Raw genomic sequence first — 20,421 nt, forward strand, 5'->3', positions numbered from 1 at the left:
TATGTGTCAAAAATTTAATACTTAAGAATATAATTTTTCACTACTTACATAAAAACACGTAATATACAATCCGTATTTCCGTTACAATTAAAAATTTCTCGACAATTAGATGGTGAAAACATTGGGATTGGACCAACTCATCATCTCATCCCACGCACGGTCCCTAATTTTGGGAACATTTTGCACAACTCTAGGCGCATCTATTCTTCCACCCCCCCCCCCCCCCCTCTTCTCTCTCTCTCCAAACTGTGAAAAAAAAACTCCCCGAATTTTTAGGTTCATGGAAAGGCGAAAAGGGGTCCCGCCATTTTCACCGTTGTCCAAATTACAATAGCTTTTTTTTTTTTTTTTTTTTTTTGGAAACACAATAGCTTTTTTTTAGCTCACTGAAATCCATCTGAAAAAACCTGGAACACAACTCCTTCTAGGAATCATTTCTTCGGATTCGATCCCTAAAACCAACAGACATTTTTCTTCATTGGGTTTTTGGTCTTGTGAGTTTTGATGTAAAAGATGATTATATTATGCATCGGTGTATAGTATATGTTAAATTTTTTTTGTCATTGATTTCTTGATTTTTTACCGTATATGTAACAAGTCAGTCGTTTTGTTTTATATTAAACAATGAACGGTGTGAAATTTTCATATTATGATTATGCGGAAGGAAAGAAAGTTTGGTTTTGGAAAAGAAATATACTTAAAGAAGAAAAATAACAGATCATGTGCGGCTTCTAATTTGTGTAATCATAGGCAAATTAAGGACGATCATTACCCTGTTGTTCTCGGTAGGAGTTGAGTAAATCCATAGAAACAGAAGAACTGGTACTTTGCAAGGCAGGTTGGTTTAATTTTAATTAATGTTTTGATTACTTTAGTTGGCTTAACAATAATTTAATATTTGTTGGGTATGAAATAATTGAGAGAGAGAGAGGGTGAGGGGTAGGGTTATTAGATGATAATTCTCATTCTAGGAAGTCTATTTTGGAGGTATTTATACCGGTAGGGTTATTAGATAATTCTCATTCTCGGAAGTCTATTTTGGAGGTATTTATACCATAGAAGGATTCTCTTTTTTCTTTTTTTTTTTCTTTCATTTCCTTCTCTCATGTTTGAACGGTTTATATTAATTTTTTTTATAAAAAAAAAAGATAAAATAAAGAATGTGAGAGGAGAAGATGAAAGAAAATGGAAAGAGAAAAGGAGAAAATCCTAATCCATTTATATCATGCTGCATTGACCCCACTTTATGAGAGAGAGAGAGAGAGAGAGAGAGAGATAAATGATGATGGAGATGAAATGAAATGCTGAACATGGTTAGGAGGTCATCATCAAGCCTATGTGATCATATCATCTTCTTCTTCTATTTCTGATCAATCGAGGAGGTATATATTTGATCTCTCTTTCTTTCTTCTTAGGTTGTTCTTTCATGGCTTACTTTGTTGGCTTATTAGGAGAAGTCTTCTCATAGAACAGCAAAAGGACCTCCACACTTCTCCCTCCCCCTCCTCCCTCCTCCTCCCACCTCCTCCACCAACCACCAAAAACGTCCACTGCTTTTCTTCAACCACTTCACCTGTAAGCCCCTCTCTCTCTCTCTCTCTCACTATTCTCTCCAATTCTATAGCTTCCATAATATTTCTTTTTTTCATCTGATCAAAAATATTTTGGGTTATTTTTTTCTTCCATAAATTTGGATGATTGATCTTGAAAGGAGACTAATATTCTTCATCAGCTTCTGTTCTAATGGGAATCTAATATTAATTTTTTTCTTTTCTTTTTGTGGCAGTGTATCTTGATGGAATAGTAATTGCAGAAAAAAGAGAGTATCTTTCAACAAACAAAAAAAAGAGTATAAGGAGGGAAAGAGCAAGAAAGAAGAAGAAAAGTTTGAAGCTTTTGTTTTCATGGCAGGAGAACTGCTGAGTAGTAAAGCTAACAAGTCAAGGAACAACATGGCTTCTTCCTCGGTTGGTGGGTTCTGCTACTCTGATGATGTCTCATCCAGCAATCCTACAACCACCCACTTCACCACCAATCAGATCCAAGACTTCGGGTCAAACCCTGCTGAGATCTTCAACCTCACCACTGGCATGGAGATGATAGGTTTTCCCAAGCAGCAAAGTGACACTTCTAGCCCTGCAGCTTCATCCATCTGGAATAAAGCTGGCTTCTTTGGCAAACAACAACAGCAACCTGATTTCACAACTGGGATTTCAGAAACCAGCACTAATCATCATCATCAGAACAATCTAATGGTTGGAGGATCTTCACATCATCATCACCACCATCAACAATCCAATGGTTGGCTAGAGAATAATAATAATAACAGGTTTATGGTGGATGATTCTTCTCTGAGGTGTGTGTTTCCATGCGAAGGAAATGAGAGGCCAAGTCAAGGCCTTTCACTCTCTCTCAGCTCAAATAATCCTTCCTCTATTGGGTTGCAGTCCTTTGAGCTCAGACAGACCAACCATCATCAGCCACATCAACAAAACCATCAGGATGATGGTGAGGATGATCACATGAGGTTTATGCAAGATGGGTTCTTGGGAAAAGCTGCTTCTCATGCTTCTGCTTCTGGGGCAAGCAGTCTTCATCATGAAGGGCTTTTCCAGTTGAGGAACTCGAAGTACCTGGGCCCTGCCCAGCAGCTTCTCAATGAGTTCTGCAGCCTTGGAACAAAGCTAACAACTGCTGATACACAAAAGCAAAAGCCCCACAAAAACAAACAGTGGGGAGAACAAGAGGACAATGGCAGTACTAGCTCTTCAAGAAACAAACAACAATCCAACATCTACTCCCTTGAATTTGTGGAGTTGCAGAAGCGAAAAAACAGACTGCTATCAATGCTTGAAGAAGTAAATAAAAAACCCATCTTTTCTTTTTCCTTTTTCTTTTTTTCTTTTATAATTCCTTGATAGTATTAGAATGCAAAGTTAAAACTTTTTACTTGGGTGATGCTTGATTAATCCTTCAATTAATACCCACAATTCAAAATTTTACCTTTTTATTGTTTGTCACGATTAAAACTTTGAGGTTTGAAAATTCTCTATCAAACCCCTCTCTGATGTTTTGTTGTCGTGATCATATGTGTGTTTGTTTAGGTGGAGAGGAGGTATAAGAACTACTGCGATCAAATGAAGGCGGTGGTGTCATCGTTCGAAGCAGTGGCAGGAGCCGGGGCTGCCACTGTGTACTCCGCCTTGGCGGCAAAGGCCATGTCAAGACATTTCAGGAGCTTGAAAGATGGGATTGTGAGTCAGATTCAGGTCACAAGAAAGGCCATGGGAGAGAAGGACCCGGTGTCTCCCGGAGCAACGAGAGGGGAGACTCCGAGGCTTCGGATTCTCGATCAAACACTTCGACAGCAGAGAGCGTTTCAGCAGATGAACATGATGGAAAGCCATCCCTGGAGACCCCAACGTGGCCTCCCTGAGAGATCAGTATCCGTTCTCCGAGCTTGGCTCTTTGAACACTTTCTTCATCCGTACGTCTCTCTCTCTCTCTCTCTTAGAAGTAAACAACAAATTAGATTTTTGGGGAGAATCAATGTAATAATAGAAGAAAGGAAAAGAGGACAAAAACAAACAGTTTGCTGATGTTGTTAGTGATGATTTTCTAGTAGCTAACTAATCATAAAAAAGGCAAGAGTTTTATGATCATCGAAGGATATCCTGTGTGGCCTCAATCATTTTTGCTAGACATTGCAAATACAATACAAACTCCTTGGTTGTTTCTATCCACCTGCATTCAGATTCCAAAAAAAAAAAAAAAGAATGTTTTTTTTTCAGTCATTTAATCAGTTTTCTTTTGCTAGCTTGATATTTTTACTTTTCCCCCGGCCCCAAGCTCTGTATGTTGTATATTTCTCTGTGGGTCACTTGGTCTCTCTCGGAATTTTCTAATATGCTCCAAAGTATCTTATACTTCAAGATTTTTTACCATTCGATCTTTAGTCAAAGAAACACCGACAAAAATTTAACGGCCAATAACTCGGAGCATCCACAATAGAATTTTCACTCCTACTTCGTAGGAAAAAAAAACCATCTCTCTCTGAAGAAATAACAGTAACCTATTTATTTGTTTATTTAATTAGGAAATACTGGAAATAAAGAAAGTAACAGAATGTTTGCGTGAAACTTGTTTGCAGGTACCCGAGCGATGTCGATAAGCATATCTTAGCCCGCCAAACGGGTCTCTCAAGAAGCCAGGCACGTCCACATCCTTCTCTTTCTCTATCCCTTCCATAATATAAATCAAATTTCCCCACCGATTAATTAATATTATTATTGGTCATATCTTCTTTGGATTCATAGTTTAGTTGGATAATATATTTGTACATAATAATATATCACATATTCTAATGTAATAATGTAGATTGTAATCCAAAATATGTGTCACCATTAATCATATTATATATGTGACGCCTTTTGTTGCTACATGGATGTTTCAACAGGTCTCCAATTGGTTCATTAACGCTAGAGTTAGGCTTTGGAAGCCAATGGTTGAAGAAATGTACATGGAAGAAACAAAGGAGCGTGAAAACAACAACAGCATTACCTCCTCAGATGGTATCGCGACCGACCCCAGCCCGCATCAGTCCCGGCCCGAAGATGAAAAACCGACACATGATCAACTTGTTCGAATAGACTCCGAGTGCCTCTCCTCCATCATCACCAACCCGGAGAAGAATCAATACTCTAGAAGCAGCAAAAGTACCATCTTAAGTCACCACATGCACCCGCAACAAAGTTTTGGGAGGGTAAATGAGTCATTCGGGACCATGGAGTTGGACTTTTCGTCTTATAATCATCACCAGCAACACTCTGGAGGGACGGTTTCTTATGCTAATGATCAGCATCACAACCCAAATCAGGGTTTCAATGGTGGTGGCGGTGTGTCGTTGACATTAGGGTTGCAGCAGCACGATGGAAATGGGGTGAGCTTAGCATTCTCTCCTGCCTCACAGAGCTCTCTATTTTACCCTAGAGATCATGCTGAAGAATGTCAACCGGTTCAGTACTCGCTATTAGATGGGGAAGGTCAGAATAATTTGCCTTACAGAAATTTGATGGGGGCACAGTTGCTACATGACTTGGCAGGGTAGAAGGCAACAACAACATTTACCAATCAGGCAATGCAGAAGTGAGGTTACCTAGTGGGGTTTTAATTTGATTTTGTGCAACAAGATGGTGATGACTTGGTGATTATTCGTAATAGATGATCAAGTAGTTTAATTAGGTGATAATAGATGAATATATATATATAGCTAAATACTTCATACATACATAAAAGGCTATACTGCGTTAGACAACAATTATATGTTGATCATCGTTTTCATGGCTGGTATAGTTTTACTAGGTCCTTTTTTTTTCAAGAAAAATTGTAAGGACATGTTTATTATCGGTAGGCAAATTTGGAATCGCTACTGATTTGGCCCAAAGGTTATACGATATTTTCTTCTTGTTCTTGTTCTTTTTGTTTTGTTTTTATTACAAGTGATACTACGTACAATTTTAAGTTAAGAAAAAAAGAAAGGTTTAGATTCGAAATACAATAGGACAAAGAGTAAGACTATATTCATTTGGACAATTCATCACCTGCAAGATTATACAATATTTGTTTCATCTTATAGGTAGAACATGCTTTTCGAAAGATTTTACCCCAAGTAGATAGAAATCTCTCTTTAATTGCGTATTTCCATTTGTGGTTGGGCTAATTAAGCTAGGTGATGATTGAACCATCTGTGGCTCTTGTTTAAGTGAATATTTTTGCTTTTATCAGTTTATGTGGTTCTCTATGGAGGCAATTAAGTTTCGCATGCGCAGCACAATTTGGTGTTGGGTCCTTGCATAGCTTTTCTGCGGGAGATTAAGACAATTCCCCAAGGAAATTACAAAGAATATCGTGATCGTTTTTTTGTGTGTGAAGTTGTGGTCCCTAATCCATGAGGCTCGTGAAAAGATGATTTTATTTCATGCCAATAAGAATTGGTCACCTTTTTTTTATTTGCCAACTTGAATTGGGGGCTGGTTTATATATATGCTTCTGCTTTTGTAAATGAAAAAGGTGCTTTTATTAGCTGCCTTTTTAGATAGTGTGAAGGGCATTAGGGTTTTGGGATGCACCTACCCATTGTCATTGGTTGAGGACCTACGGACACAACAACGAAATTCATTAGTTCTGAATTAAACCACTCTTCTCTCTATTGCATGCACACCCAATGGATGATTCAGTTTATGTAAAAATAGATGCTGATGAATTCCATGCATAACATGTTAAAGATTTTCTCACCCGGTTATTAAGCTGTAACAAATAAGATATTTCAAAAAGATGTAACCAATAAGATCATATGCATCAATTAATGTTGAGATTTTGGAGAGACAGGTGATCAATGCGTCAACTAACTATACACTGATATTGTTGTTCAACTTGCATCTTATCACATGCAGAGCACGTACGATAAGTGTGAGGGTTTTGATTAAAAAAAAACATCAGTGTAATTAAAAATGAAACCACACAATTTATATTATACACATTTGACAAATTTTCGATGTAAAACTCTTATATTCTTCAACAATTAAATCATACAAAACAAAACATTTGGAGGAAAAAGGTTAATCGTACAAAACAAAGCTTGTGAAGTTCCCTGGCTATTAGCAGAAAGATCATGGTATTTTATATGTAGTGCTGTCAAAGGATGCATATAAATGCATGCATGATACGTACGTTCATGGGGTTTACGAAGATTACTCTACCCAGAAAATATATAAAATTACTTTGAACTCAAGATTTACGTCAACAAAGTAGAGACTGGATACCAAATAATTATGAATTAAGTAGTTTTCGTTTTGAGAACTTAACATGCTACAAAACTAGGTCACATATGAGCTTGCACCTTGAGCTGTTAGATGCCTTTTTCCTCCGACGGCTGCAAGGTTGATAAAATATTGGTTTTCTCTGTTCTAATTGCAAGATATGGCTGTAAATTGATAAACATTGAAGACAGTATATATATTTTTGTTTTTCTTTCAAAATATGTCGATTGATTGGCAACTAAATTGTTCGCGAGGGCTTGTTTGTATATCTTTTGGTTTTCCAAACACCTGTATATTTAATTGTAACATGTGATTCAAATTGGTTATGACCTGGGAGAACATATCTCCTCAAGGACATAGATATCAATTATAATTAAGAGAAAGTAGAATGACATTTATGTTCAAAGTCTCATGTACGAAATTTGACGGATTAACATATTGCTTATATTGAATGATTTCATGATCAAATACATTGGGTTATTTTGTAATAAAACCGTACACGTGCTGAACTAACAGTTGTTAACTTGAGAACAATATCAGTGCATGCCTGTCTCCATTAGACGTGGCCGGCTGAAAACAAAGTTAGGCCATGCATAGCTTGTTCCAAAGGTTCCACTTCGCTTTGAAGGATAGGGGGGAGATAAGCACACTAGAAAGCCCCTTCTCCTATAACAAGTTGCGGAATTCTGCCAATTGTTTATTCGCAACGGCTTGAACGTATCCGACGAAGAATCCCTTGCTTGATAGGGCTTGAGTTTAGTAATTTCAGACCAAATCGGAGCTCTTTAATTTGGAGTGAAAAATGCAAAGCCATTTTAGAGTCCCAGAAAGCTTAGGGCCAGTCATGTACAAGCCCATACAATTTCATGCCGAACTTTGAATTCAAGACAGCCCAATCATCTGATATATGAAAGGACATGATATAGGTTAGGATTCACACAAATTCAAATCTCATCTGCTCGAAATAGAACAAATTACATCAATTCCTTTGCAACTTGGTGCATAAATTAACATGGTTTTTGTTCTGTTTATGATAGATTTACTTTGTTTTGTTTTGTTTATGATAGATGACTGTGTCTGACTTGAACAACCTCCTCACTTTAGTTAAGACCCACTATTTAACGACTCGTATCTGGATTAGTTTTTTTTAATTGCTTTGAGCAGAAAAGAAGTAACCTACTTAATATTTCTTTTTAAATTATCGATGGGTTAGTTGTGGAGTCGGAATCAGTTAGTACAAAAAGGGCCATAGGGCCTAAAAAGCTAGCTAGCATTCGAAATTGATAGGTCAAGAATGATTTCACGTAAAGTCTGGTAATTTTTACCGAGTAAAAGTAAAACTCAGCTGCAAAGAATTGTCCAGAGCTTTGAACCAAAAAGTAAAAACATAACAAAAGTAGTGATAATTGATGCGTGTGGACTGTGGAGCCATATGGGCCACGGATCTGGCCACCAACCGGGGACCCCACCTCATTGCACCTCGTGAAACCCTAAAAACCTTCTCCGACACCAGCTGCTGAGCGCTGAGACAATTAGGCGGTGGATTTGCCCCATGAACGGATGGGGCCACTTAAGTGTTAAGTCTAGCTCTCACACCCATAAGGTTTTTTTTTTAAGTCTCCAATATTCAAGCAAGTACTTATACGTCATAGTATAATTAAATGAAGTGATATATTTTTTTTGTTCCTTCACTGATTATAAGAAGCGTGAACTATCCGTTTGAATCACTAACAGTTTGAAAAAATTTCTCCCGTTCAACCACTCTCACACTGGTGTGACTCAAAAACACATTTTGTCTTACAAAATAACCAATTTCACGTTGGTAAATCACATAATGATGGTCAGAAAGAGGCTGTCGTGACAAAGTCATCAATTGATCATTTTTTACTTAAATATATGCATATAATACTAATAATAATAATAATAATAATAATAATAATAATATTAATATTAATATTTTCTGTATAATTAGGGTTTAGTGATGTTAGACGCCATGATAAGAATATACGCATTCAATAAGCTACAAAACCAAATGAAAATTTCTGCGATTTTTTAAAGCTTTATACAAAAACTCATAGTATTATTTTACTGGCGTTACTGCATTGGATTTTATATACCCACTACATTCAAGCAGTAAAACAATAATTAACTTTCAGGCTTTCCAAGAACCGACACTTTGGTACTGTTTGGTACGCAGATGGGACGGAACGGGACGGGACGGGACGGAACAGGACAGGACGGGATGGGACGGAACAGGACGGAATGGATGATGTAAATATTGAAAAAGATAAAGAGAAATTTTGTCATAAAATGTTATAAATTTGTGTTCCACGGATGTGGAACGGGTTGTTCCAGGGGGAAGAGGTGGAATAAAAAATCAGCCAAATTTCGTCCCATGGGACAACCCGTTCCACAGTTTTTAGGCGCACCAAACGTAGGAAGGAACTGCTCGTCCCGTTCCGTCCCGTTCCGTCCCGTCCCGTCCCACGTACCAAACGGTACCTTTGGTACACCAATATCTTGACAATACATTTTTGTACGCTCATTTTTTTTTCTTTTGAACATTACTACACTCTCTTACTTTTATGATTGTTGCGTCATACGTCATACGTTTGAATTTTGAAATTCTCTCGTAATTAAAATTATTGTAATAATTTCGAATTATTTAACCTATAGCTTAGTAATAATAAATAAATAAAATTTCTATGATTATTGCGAACAAACATTTATGTATAGGTTTTATTGCCAAATGACATTAATGAAAATCACGATACAAAAGTAAAGAAAAATGAAATTGCATGAGGAAATTCATACTCTTATGAGTTATGATATCTCTGAGCCACACCTAATTTCCTGGGAAAAAAAACTTTATGTATGTATATGTGTGTGTGTGTATATATATATTTTTTTTTAACAGACGATATTATTTGTATTACAAGAAAGAGGATGAGGTTTAGCCTCACAATGAACTATCTATAATGTAGTTCAAATTTATTTTTAATGAGAATCAAATTTAAGACCTCTCATCTTCAAGTGAAGAGGAACAAAGAAATTTGACATCTAAATAGTTAAAAGCCTTTGTCTATTGTATTTTATGTCCTACAATCAATTTTCCTTATGTCCTACGATCAATTTACCTTTCTCCAAATGTTTTTGGTAATAAAAATGCTTATTTTTAATTACGCCACCTAAAATTCTATTTTGATTTTACTTTATTTCCTATAATTTAAAAGTCACTATTTTATTCTCCAAAACTCAAAATAAGTTCAACTTTAACTTGTAGACTCTCTTTTCTCTTAAACTTATAAGTCGCCTCCTAAAACATACGTGGGACTCAATACCCAATAAGATTATGCCACATGTGTAATAAATTTGATTATAAATCTTCATTATGCGTTAACATTCAATAAACATATAGTATTAAGTTTAAAAGAAATCGAAGAGATGAAAAAAAAAATAAGAAATTGATTAGCATGTCGCACCCAAATCAAACCAACATAAGAAATTAACAAATTTAAGGTAATGTGCAGTGAATTTTGAGTTTTATATAGACAACTATCAAGTTTCGGGGGGAAAATAGGATCAAAATCGAGTTCCACATGGCAAAGTGAAGAGAATTTTGAGTTTCAGAAAGTAAAGTAGCAACTTTTAAGTTAGAATGAGCAAAATGAAATTAAAATTAAGTTCTAAATAACGTAACTAAAAATAAGCCTAAATAAAAACTCATTCTAAAAGGGTATGATGGACTTCTACACAAAGAAAGGTTATTTTTCTAAATTTTAAATAGTAATATTCAATGTTAGATCATTTAATTAGGCAATGTCCTTCCTTAAAGTGGATTAGGATCCTCTTGGGATCCCTTTTCTGGGGATCCTCGGGATCAACCAATCCTGAACATTCAACACAAAATGAACGGCCAAGAATCAAGTTTCAGAAAATGGGCGAGGGTTCGAGAAGCTGCACCGGATTGCCGATCGGAGAGGATTTGGTGTTGCGGCTGGGGCAACAAGCCTGGTCGGGCTGGATTGCAGTCGGTGGATACAGCGGGTCAGATCAGCAAGTTATGATGGCGAAGTCGATGTTCCATGATGGCGGTCCAGGGATTTGACGGACTGCGCGCGGCGTGGCTCAGATGGACGTGGAAGAAAGGGGAGTAGGTCGCGTGGATTGCAGCAAGTTAGGATTGAGACGGACCGCGAAGTCGAGGTTCAAGCGTAATGCGATCGTGGGATTGGACGGGCTGCGCGCGCCTTGGTTGACAGATACAGATCTTGAATCTTGACCGTTCATTTTGTGTTGAACACCGAGGCTTAGTCCATCTCTAGGATCCCAAGAGAAAGGATCCAGGGAGGATCCTAATCCCCTTAAAGAGGATGTAGAGTGAATTGTTAAGGTTTGGTTGCCTCTTCAATCATTGAATCATGCACCGCATGCGGTGTCCTTCTGCCGACAGATCAAACTCTACAACTATCAGTTTCCACGATGGATACTTATAATTAGGCAAACAAAAAATAAGACAGAGAGAGTTGATGTGATATCCTCCAATGATTCTTCCAAGGCGGTTTCTATTCGTGGTTGAATATGAGACATGATTTTCCAATCATATCCGTTCATTGTACATTGTGCGGTCAGTTTTTGTCATGTATTGTTTATATTCAATTTTAAATAAAAAAAATTACAATAATTTCTGACCGTATGATATACGATGAACATATGTGATTTGAGAATCCTGGGAATACTCACAAAGAGGATCCAACGAGGATCCTCACTTGTTAAATATATAGCCTTTAACTATGTTTTTGTCTCTAAAAATTAATATTTTAAAGATATTTTTAGGGTTGAGTTTTTTATTCCTCTTTATATTCTATTAATTTTGTATGCCCAAACTTAGCCTGTCATGGGATTGTATGTTGCTTGCACTGGAGCTAAATTTACCTGATTCTTTTTAGCTCAATTTCTTTTAGGCCATCTCTAACCGAAGGGTCTAAAGTAGGCCTGGCAATTCCTGACACGACCCGATAACCCGACACAACACGACACGAAATTAACAGGTGTTCGGGTCGACACGATAACGAATCGGGTCGTTATCGGGTAACCCAATAAGCATCTGTTAAAATAACGGGTTGGTTCGGGTATACACATGGGTAACACGATACACGATAAGCAGAATATTAATTTAATAATTTTATAACCCTAAACAAATACTATAATTATTATATATATATATTAATTTAACAATTTTATACCCCTAAAAACTATAATAATTATATATACTATAATAATTATACTCCCAAAATATTAACTATAATTATATATATATATATATATATTAAATTTTAAATTAAATTTTATACCCCTAAAAACAATAACAATTAATATGCATCTGCCATCCACCCTTTGAAAGAAAAAGGGAGGGAAAAAAATAAAATGATAGGAAAACGAAACAAAAAATAGAGGGAAAGATGGGTGTACCAGTACCACTGTACCGTGTAGTGTAGGTGAGGTGAGGTGTCCACCCTTTGAAGAAAAAGGGAGGGAAAAAGATTTCAAAAAAAAAAAGGAGGGAAAAAAGAAAATGATAAGAAAAGGAAACAAAAAAGAAAGGGAAAGATGAGATACGCATCCTACGAAACTAATTTCAACGATCCAACCGTCAAACATGTTTGTATATGTTTTGAGATCGTATACGTCAAAAATTGCAAAAAACAAACATTAAGAGATCAAGTAACGGGACAAAACTTTTCGACGGTTATAAACCAAAAATCACGATTTAACGGTTATTTTAACTCCGATTTTGATGATTTTTTACAGCTACACTCCTTAACCCTATATGAATACAATGAATGAACTCGATCTTCAATTTAAAATACTTACAATAGTGGATACCACAAAATCTTATGTTATACTTAATGAAAGTATGAATAAACTCTTAAGTATTAGTGAATCTATTGTTTTTATGGGATACGCATTCTGTGAAACTAGTTTCAACGATCCAACCGTCAAACATGTTTGTATATACTTCGAGATCACATACACTAAAAATTGCAAAAAAAAAACATTAAGAGATTAATTAACGGGACAAAACTTTTCGATGGTTATAAACCAAAAATCACGATTTAACGGTTATTTTAACTCCGATTTTGATGATTTTTTACAGCTACACTCCTTGACCCTATATGAATACAATGAATGAACTTGATCTTCAATTTAAAATATTTAAAATAGTGGATACCATAAAATCTTATGTTATACTTAATGAAAGTATGAATAAATTCTAAAGTATTAGTGAATCTATTGTTTTTATGGGATATGCGTTCTACGAAACTAGTTTCAACGATCCAATCGTCAAACATGTTTGTATATACTTCGAGATCACATACGCCAAAAATTGAAAAAAAACAAACATTAAGAGATCAAGTAACGGGACAAAAATTTTCGACAGTTATAAAACGAAAAATCACGATTTAACGGTTATTTTAACTTCGATTTTGATGATTTTTTACAGCTACACTCCTTGACCCTATATGAATACAATGAATGAACTCAATCTTCAATTTAAATATTTACAATCGTAGATACTACAAAATCTTATGTTATACTTAATGAAAGTAAGAATAAACTCTTAAATATTAGTAAATCTATTGTTTTTATGGGATACGCATTCTACGAAACTAGTTTCAACGATCCAACCGTCAAACATGTTTGTATATACTTCGAGATCACATACGCCAAAAATTGCAAAAAACAAACATTAAGAGATCCAGTAACGAGATAAAACTTTTCGATGGTTATAAAATGAAAAATCACGATTTAACAGTTATTTTAACTCCGATTTTGATGATTTTTTACAGCTACACTCCTTGACCCTATATGAATACAATGAATGAACTCGATCTTCAATTTAAAATATTTATAATAGTGGATACCACAAAGTCTTATGTTATACTTAATGAAAGTATGAATAAGCTCTTAAGTGTTAGTGAATCTATATATTAAATTAAATTTAAAAATTTGACTATTAGTGTATGAATGTTTTTTAAACTCTTATTTTCGAATGTAGATGTAGTACTTAAACGATAAATGTGTTTTAATGTTTTGAAGTAATATTTATGTGGCAATGTGTGGTATGTGCAAATTTAAGAAAAAAATATATTTTTCTTAATGGGTCGTAACTATGGATGCAAATTTTCTCCTCCTCGATCTTGGACGATTTTGCACCTACAAAACAACTAACACCTTAGGTTAAGGCCAAAAGCCTCACGCGCCCACGATGAATAGGGGGCTTTGGCAGAAGAACCTCCGATGCCAAAGTTAGAATTTTAGAGAGAAATAGTGTTTAGAGTATTTGGGATTTTTTGTAAGAGAATTTGAATGATCTTTTGGTGAAAATGAGAATCTATTTATAGGGATAGGGGTGGCCGGCCTAGCTAGGGTTTTTGTGTTTGATTTAGGTTTAATTAGCCAATTTATTTGGCTATTAAACATAAAATGAATGTTTTGGTGGTTTTTGGAATTAATTGGCTAGTTAATTAGGGTAATTAAAAAGGGAAAATAGTGGAAAAGGTGGAGAATAAGATGGTTTACCTTTCTTGATGGGATTGGCCGGCCACTTTAGTAGTTTTAGATTTGGATGGGTGTTTCAATTGATAATTAAGGGATTGATTAGGTAATTAATCCCTTAATTAGTCAATTATTATGATTTTAGGAAATATGAAAGGAATAAGTATATTATTTAGCTAATTGATTAGCTAAATAATGAAATGGGAAATATATGAATAAATTAGGTTTTAAGTTGATACCTATTTTGGGCACTTTTGACTTGGTTGAAGGATAATTGCCTGCTGCTTGTGCGTAGGAATCCCGGTATGCCTCAATGGTAGTTTTGTCTTCTTTTGTCAAAAATCCACGTATCGTCTTGTGATTATTTTTGGCTCCACAAATGCCCCCACACTTGTTGGGCTGCTTGTAGGAAAGGGCAACAGTGTAGATATTTTCTTGCTTTAACTATTTTGATGTTGATTCTCTATTTAATAGGAAATTAGATCCTTCTAGGAAATGGAAATAAATTTCTCCCAAAGCCTATTTAAGTCCACCTTAAGTGGGTTATTAAATCAACTTTGAAAAACGGTTTATTCTACCCTACAAGAGAGAGAAAGCTTAGAGGATATTTGTTCCCCCTCCTCTAGCAATCTTCTACATCTTGCCCGTGCAAAGAACCGTCTTTCGTTGATTTCTTCGTCTTTTCCGTGCCACACCGATGTAAGACAATTTTAAGTTTTCTTGCCTTCTTTTTGGATAGTGCTGTCGTGGGGCAGCCATCGGGGTGGTGCAACACGTCGGCTGGCAAGGGCCAGGAGTCGGCTCGGCATGGGCCGATGAGGTGTTGTGGCAGGGACCATTGGTTGGGTTGTTCAATTTGGCTAAAGCCATAGGCATTTTGTGTGGCTGGGGCCACATATTATGGCGCTGGGGTGCATTGCTAGGCGAGTCGCAAGTCTCGTTTCCTTTGGGCTCTTGGATCTAACACGGGCTAGGCTGGTGATTGAGAGAAATGAGGATGTCGCGGGCCTCATGGGCTACTGGAATGTTGGGCATGCAGACCTCCTGCCTGCTGGAATGCTGGGTTGAGTTTCTCTGCTGAGTACTATGAATGTCGTTGGTTGCTTAGTCCTCTTTGCTGAGAGAAAGGTGGGCTGCTCCCGAAAAAGGAGGTGAATAGGATCAAGGCGGATGCATTGGCTCATCCAATCACTGTTGTGGATCTTGCTGCAAGTGTAGGTGGGAAAATGGATCTTCCCTGCCTGCTCAAGAGATGCCGGTTGAGAAAAAACCAAAGACTTTTTTAGCTCGCGCGGGTTCGCCGACTGCCTCCCGGCTTGTGATTGACTTGACTTTTTCCAAGGGGATGAAAAATGAGGCTGCTAGATCTGAGCATGTGACGCCTACCATGTTAAGAATGGCTAGTACGATTGCTGATAGGATTGTTCAGCATAAAGGTTCTGTCATGCCCCTAGTGCTAAATTTTGTACCAAGACGTCTGTTGGGAGCAAAGTCCAATTCACCTTTGGAGAGGCTTGCTATTATGAAGAGCGATAAGGTGGACTCTGCTGCTAAAGTGGCGCCAAGGCCCATTCCTTATGCTGTTGAGACTGATTTGCCTGCTAGGAATTAGGAGACTGCTCGTGTAGGCAGCTGTGAGAAATCCACTAAGCCTGCTTCTGGAGGGGCTGCTGAGATCTGTGTGCTTTTGAAACCAGATCTCTTGAAAACATGGACGCTTGTGCCAAGTTTTTTTATGGCGTCAGAAAGGTGTTTGCCCAAGCTCGTTTGCGAAGTATACGACCCAATTATAGAATGACTGCTCTGCTTGCTATGATGTAGATATAGCAAGGCTGCTAAGGAGATGGCAAATACTATGGCAGATTCTGAGCTTGTTGCTTTGAAGGGGTCTCATACGTCTGCCCCCACTCCTTTGCAGCTTGAGACCGCTTGCCAAAAGATCGTTGACTTGAAGACTAGGCTTGACGAGATCCAAGTTAAGCATGAAAGTGCAGAGAAGGAGATTGGATGTTACATACCTCAGATTCAAGATCTTGAGTTTGCAGTTTCTGAGCTTTGTTTCGCTGCTTATGCAAAGGATGGAAAGTTAATTGCTGTTTATAATCAAGTGATCCACTTCAAGAGAATCGTCGATAGGCTTGAACCCCAAGTGTTGGAACTTTAAGGTGTACTGAAGATCAACGAAAGTTTGAAGAAGGAAGTGGATGAGCTGCAGAGCATCCATGTTGGTCTGCTCGAGAAAGATGAGCAGCTGAAAGGTGAAAAAGCTGGGCTCGGGGTTTCGAGACCTTCTCTATTTCTCTGGAAGACTTGCTTGATTTTACTTTTGAGGCTTCCATTGGTGAAGTAGTTGGAGAAATTAGTGCCCAGGCTGGGGAAGCCGATGGTGAAGCGCCGGATGATACCGCTGTTAAGAGCGTTGCGGCTGCTGAAGGTGTGGCGGTCGAGTAGTCGTGGGATGTCCAAGCTGTTATAGTCTTCTAGGTAGCCTTTAGGATTTTATTTGTTTTTCCTTGTAACTCTTGTTTTGCTTGAACTCCTTCGGCCTTTGCTAGTTGTTTATAAACATGTTTTCCTTCGCTTTTCTTCATCTTCGCTTCTTTTGTTCATGCTCTAACCTTTAGACTTGATAGACCAGTGGCAGACATGCTACTTTTTTATAAGCAGACAAGCCCGCGTAGCCTATGCAACCGTAGGTGTTGGTGTAGATCTTTGCAAAGTTGTTAGCCATAGGGTTGGCAGCCGGATGCCTTACTTACAGAAGCAGACAAGTCCGCGTAACCACTAGGCTGTTAACCTTGACTTTTTCCAATTCCGTAGGTTGCGTAGCAAGTATCACAACACTTTAGGACTTGGTGTAGGTTGTTCCGCGCTTGTCAGAGGTGAAGCTTATCGACTACGTAGCATGTTGGCAGTGGATAAAACTTCGTATATGCGTGCTAGCCTGTTTAACCTTTTACAAGAATATGTGGTTATATAAGTCTAGTGCGGCTTTACTGCTCAAAGGGCAAGCCGTAGGCAGTCTTCCGAAATCCGTAGGCTACCTTAGTGCACTCGGTAGCAACTTTAGGATTCCAGGGCAGCCGTCCATCGGATGTACTGCGTAATGTGCCCTCTCCGTCTCTAAGGCCCGATTCCCCACGGATTAGGCCAAGAGACCCAAAATCCTTCAGTTAGCTAAGTCTTGAAAAAGACCATTGCGGCTACTTCTAGGAATCCCGGCGCAAGTCATTGTGCATCTAGTTATACTAAGGCAGCCCGGCTCATCCATGTCTGGATATTCGGAGTGTAGAGTTTATCATCTCAATCTTGGAGAGTTGACCTATGTGGGTGTCGGGGAATTGGTTTACCCTACGCGTTGGAGAGCAATTAGTTTACCCTCTCGCACTGGAGAGCATGGTTGGTCCATCGGGGGGCACAATTTCTGCGGTAAGTCCCTAAGAAGGGCTCGGTCTTCTTTTGAAGTGCAGGAGTGATAAGTTGTTGTAAGCATGCAGCCAAGCCAAGTTGTGATTACTTCTGAATTCCTCATTGAAAAACAAGTTAAACGAACGAGAACTTAGATGTAAGGTAAGAACTGCATAACAACTGGATAATCCTCGGCTGGTGAGGTAGTGCCCGTCGAGCTGCTTGAGTCTTCGGGCTTTGATATAGCGAGAGGTCACACATGGTACTTCCTCAGATTGTAGGCGTTCCACTGTTTTTCGATCTTTTTGTCGTTTTATGGTGGCGAGGGTGTAATTGTTCTTGCCACCTACTCTGTTGATCTTGTACGGACTTTCCCAGATGGGATCCATATTTTTGGAACCTTTTCTGCTGGCAGTGATGAAGGTTTTTCTTATGACCAGATCTCCGGGCTGGAACTGTCGGATCTTGGCCCTTTTGTTGTAGCTGGAGATGAGCTGATGCTGGTAGGCTGCAATGCGAGTGATAGTTTGTTTGCGCCTCTCTTCTGCCAGATCTAAGCTTGTGGCCATCTCCTTTCGGTTGCTCGTCTTTTGGTTGTGCGATATGCCCATAGACATCTTTGGAGTTCGTCTGGCCATTTTCTTTTCTTATTGGTGGGGGATTTCTTGTGGCAGTCGATGATCATCTTAGTGGATGCTTTGGCCCGCCTATTACCTTGAGGATATCTTGGCGTAGACATGTGCTACTTGATGCCATATGTTTGGAAGAACTTCGCCAAATCTTTACCCACGAATTACGGGCCGTTGTCGGTGACGATGGATTAAGGGATGCCAAATCGACAAATGATACTCCTTCATATGAAGCGCTCTATGTCCGTCTGAACCATGATCGTCATGGGCTCTACTTCTACTTATTTGGTGAAGTAGTCGGTTGCTACGATCATCATGCCTTTGCCTCTGGTAGTCTGGCTGGTGATTAGCTAGGACTTGGAATGAATGGAAAGCTTTTTCACCACCAAGTCTTTTGTCATTCGAAGGCCTGCTAGTGGGGCTTCGTACTCTGCTTCGTTGTTAGATGTTTTGAAGTTTAGAGTGATCGCCTGCTTGAGCATTGAAACGTCTGGGGTGGCAAGAACCACGGCTGCTCACGAGCCTTCGTAGTTGGATACGTCGTCGACATGCAAATGCCAAAAATCTCCATTGAGGGAGCAGGTGTGGCTAAAGTGTGCTCGGCTGCCTTCAGAAAACTTTGCATCTGCCAAGGTCTACGCCTTTATCGTCATCGGTTTGGATTCGGCAGAATAGTGCGTCATGATGATGATTGCTTGCGTTTGAAGGTAAAACTTAAGCTTTTGGGTTACAAAAATTTTCGCCAAAGTTAGCTTTTGAATTTTTAATAGCATCAAGGAGAGCTTTTAAACTGTAGAATATAGGTAGTCGAGACCCCAGCTTTTCTCACATGATGGTAGAGCTTATTGCTACTTTAGATACCGTCAAACATGCGAATAAGTCATCCGCTGCTTCTAGGGAGGTGATGTCGGGTACTTCTTCAAGTCTTTGAATGTACATTGGCGAGCCTCATCCCAAAGTGCATGCTTCTCTGCCAAAACAAAAGAGTATGCCAGAGTTAGATCTTCTTTCATGATCAATTTTCCGAATAGCGGGTGGTCTGCTAGAAGTCATTTTTGGAAGGCTGCTCTAGCTATCGAGTCGTTACATCCGACTATTTTTGCCTTCTCTACTTTGAACCTCCTCACATAGTCGTGAAACGACTCATTTAGGTTCTTCTTGACGTTGAACAAATGGTCAGACTTCTTTTTAATCGAGCGATAAGATGAATATTCTTTGGTGAAAACCAAAGAAAGTTCGTAGAAATTCCGGATGAATTGTGGCGGCAGGGTGTAGAACCAATCTTGCGCCTTGCCTTGTAGAATGGTGGCGAATATCTTGCACATGAGATCATTATTGTTTCGATAAAGGATCATTGCGCTTCGGTAGCGCTTTAAGTGCCTATCCGAGTCTTCATCCCCTTTGAAAGATGTGAAATGTGGCATGCTGAACTCACGTGGAGGCTCTGCCTGCTCGATCTTGTCCGTGAATGGTGACCTACTTATGTTGGTCATGTTCTGTCGTAGTGCCTCGTCGGTGACTTCATTTGTTGGAAATCATGCAATCGCTTGGTCAATAGTCTCTTTACTTCTTCCTGAATTTACCTTTGTTGGGGTATCGGAGCTCTCGGCTGCCCCCAGCCATGACTTGCTGGTCTAGGCTGCTCTTCCATGTGTTTGGCTCGTCTATGCCGCGGATGCAGTGCATGTGGTGCGTTCCTAGCAGGCGAACGAGTTCTTCGCAGGCTGCTGGTTGAACTTGAGCTGGATTGAGTAACTGCTTCTCTCCGTCCGTCGTGCTGCCTACTCTGATGTGAGGTGGATGATGCTCTTTGTGGGCTTAACTGTGAATGGACAATTTGTCCGGAAGGTTGCTCATGTTGACTATCGGAGTATGACCCCAACCGTGAATGTATGCTCATCCGTGGGCCTAGTCGAGAGTGCATGCTCCTATGCGCGCTAAGACGGGAATGTACACTGCCCAAACGTTCGGCTCGTGGCTAGTCGAGTGGCTGCTTGCCGGGATGC

At 38.7% G+C, this 20,421-nt stretch overlaps 1 protein-coding gene across 2 annotated transcripts; it reads left to right on the top strand.

Moving 5' to 3' along the window:
- The first annotated feature begins 1,122 nt into the window (after nt 1-1,122).
- On the top strand, nt 1,123-5,470 carry LOC114825664 (homeobox protein BEL1 homolog). Of its 2 annotated transcripts, XM_070823528.1 has the most exons (6): nt 1,228-1,382; nt 1,452-1,575; nt 1,787-2,858; nt 3,105-3,487; nt 4,151-4,211; nt 4,457-5,470. In XM_070823528.1, exons 3-6 carry the CDS (start codon nt 1,905-1,907, stop codon nt 5,105-5,107), a joined length of 2,049 nt encoding a protein of 682 aa, XP_070679629.1. In that variant the 5' UTR covers nt 1,228-1,382; nt 1,452-1,575; nt 1,787-1,904; the 3' UTR covers nt 5,108-5,470. The 2 variants fall into 2 exon arrangements, with proteins under 2 accessions (XP_028960531.1, XP_070679629.1); XM_029104698.2 differs by lacking the exon at nt 1,452-1,575 and having other exon boundaries at nt 1,123-1,382.
- The last annotated feature ends 14,951 nt before the right edge of the window (nt 5,471-20,421 follow it).

Source organism: Malus domestica, chromosome 06 (genome assembly GCF_042453785.1).
Source record: "Malus domestica chromosome 06, GDT2T_hap1".
Classification (NCBI taxonomy): domain Eukaryota; kingdom Viridiplantae; phylum Streptophyta; class Magnoliopsida; order Rosales; family Rosaceae; genus Malus; species Malus domestica.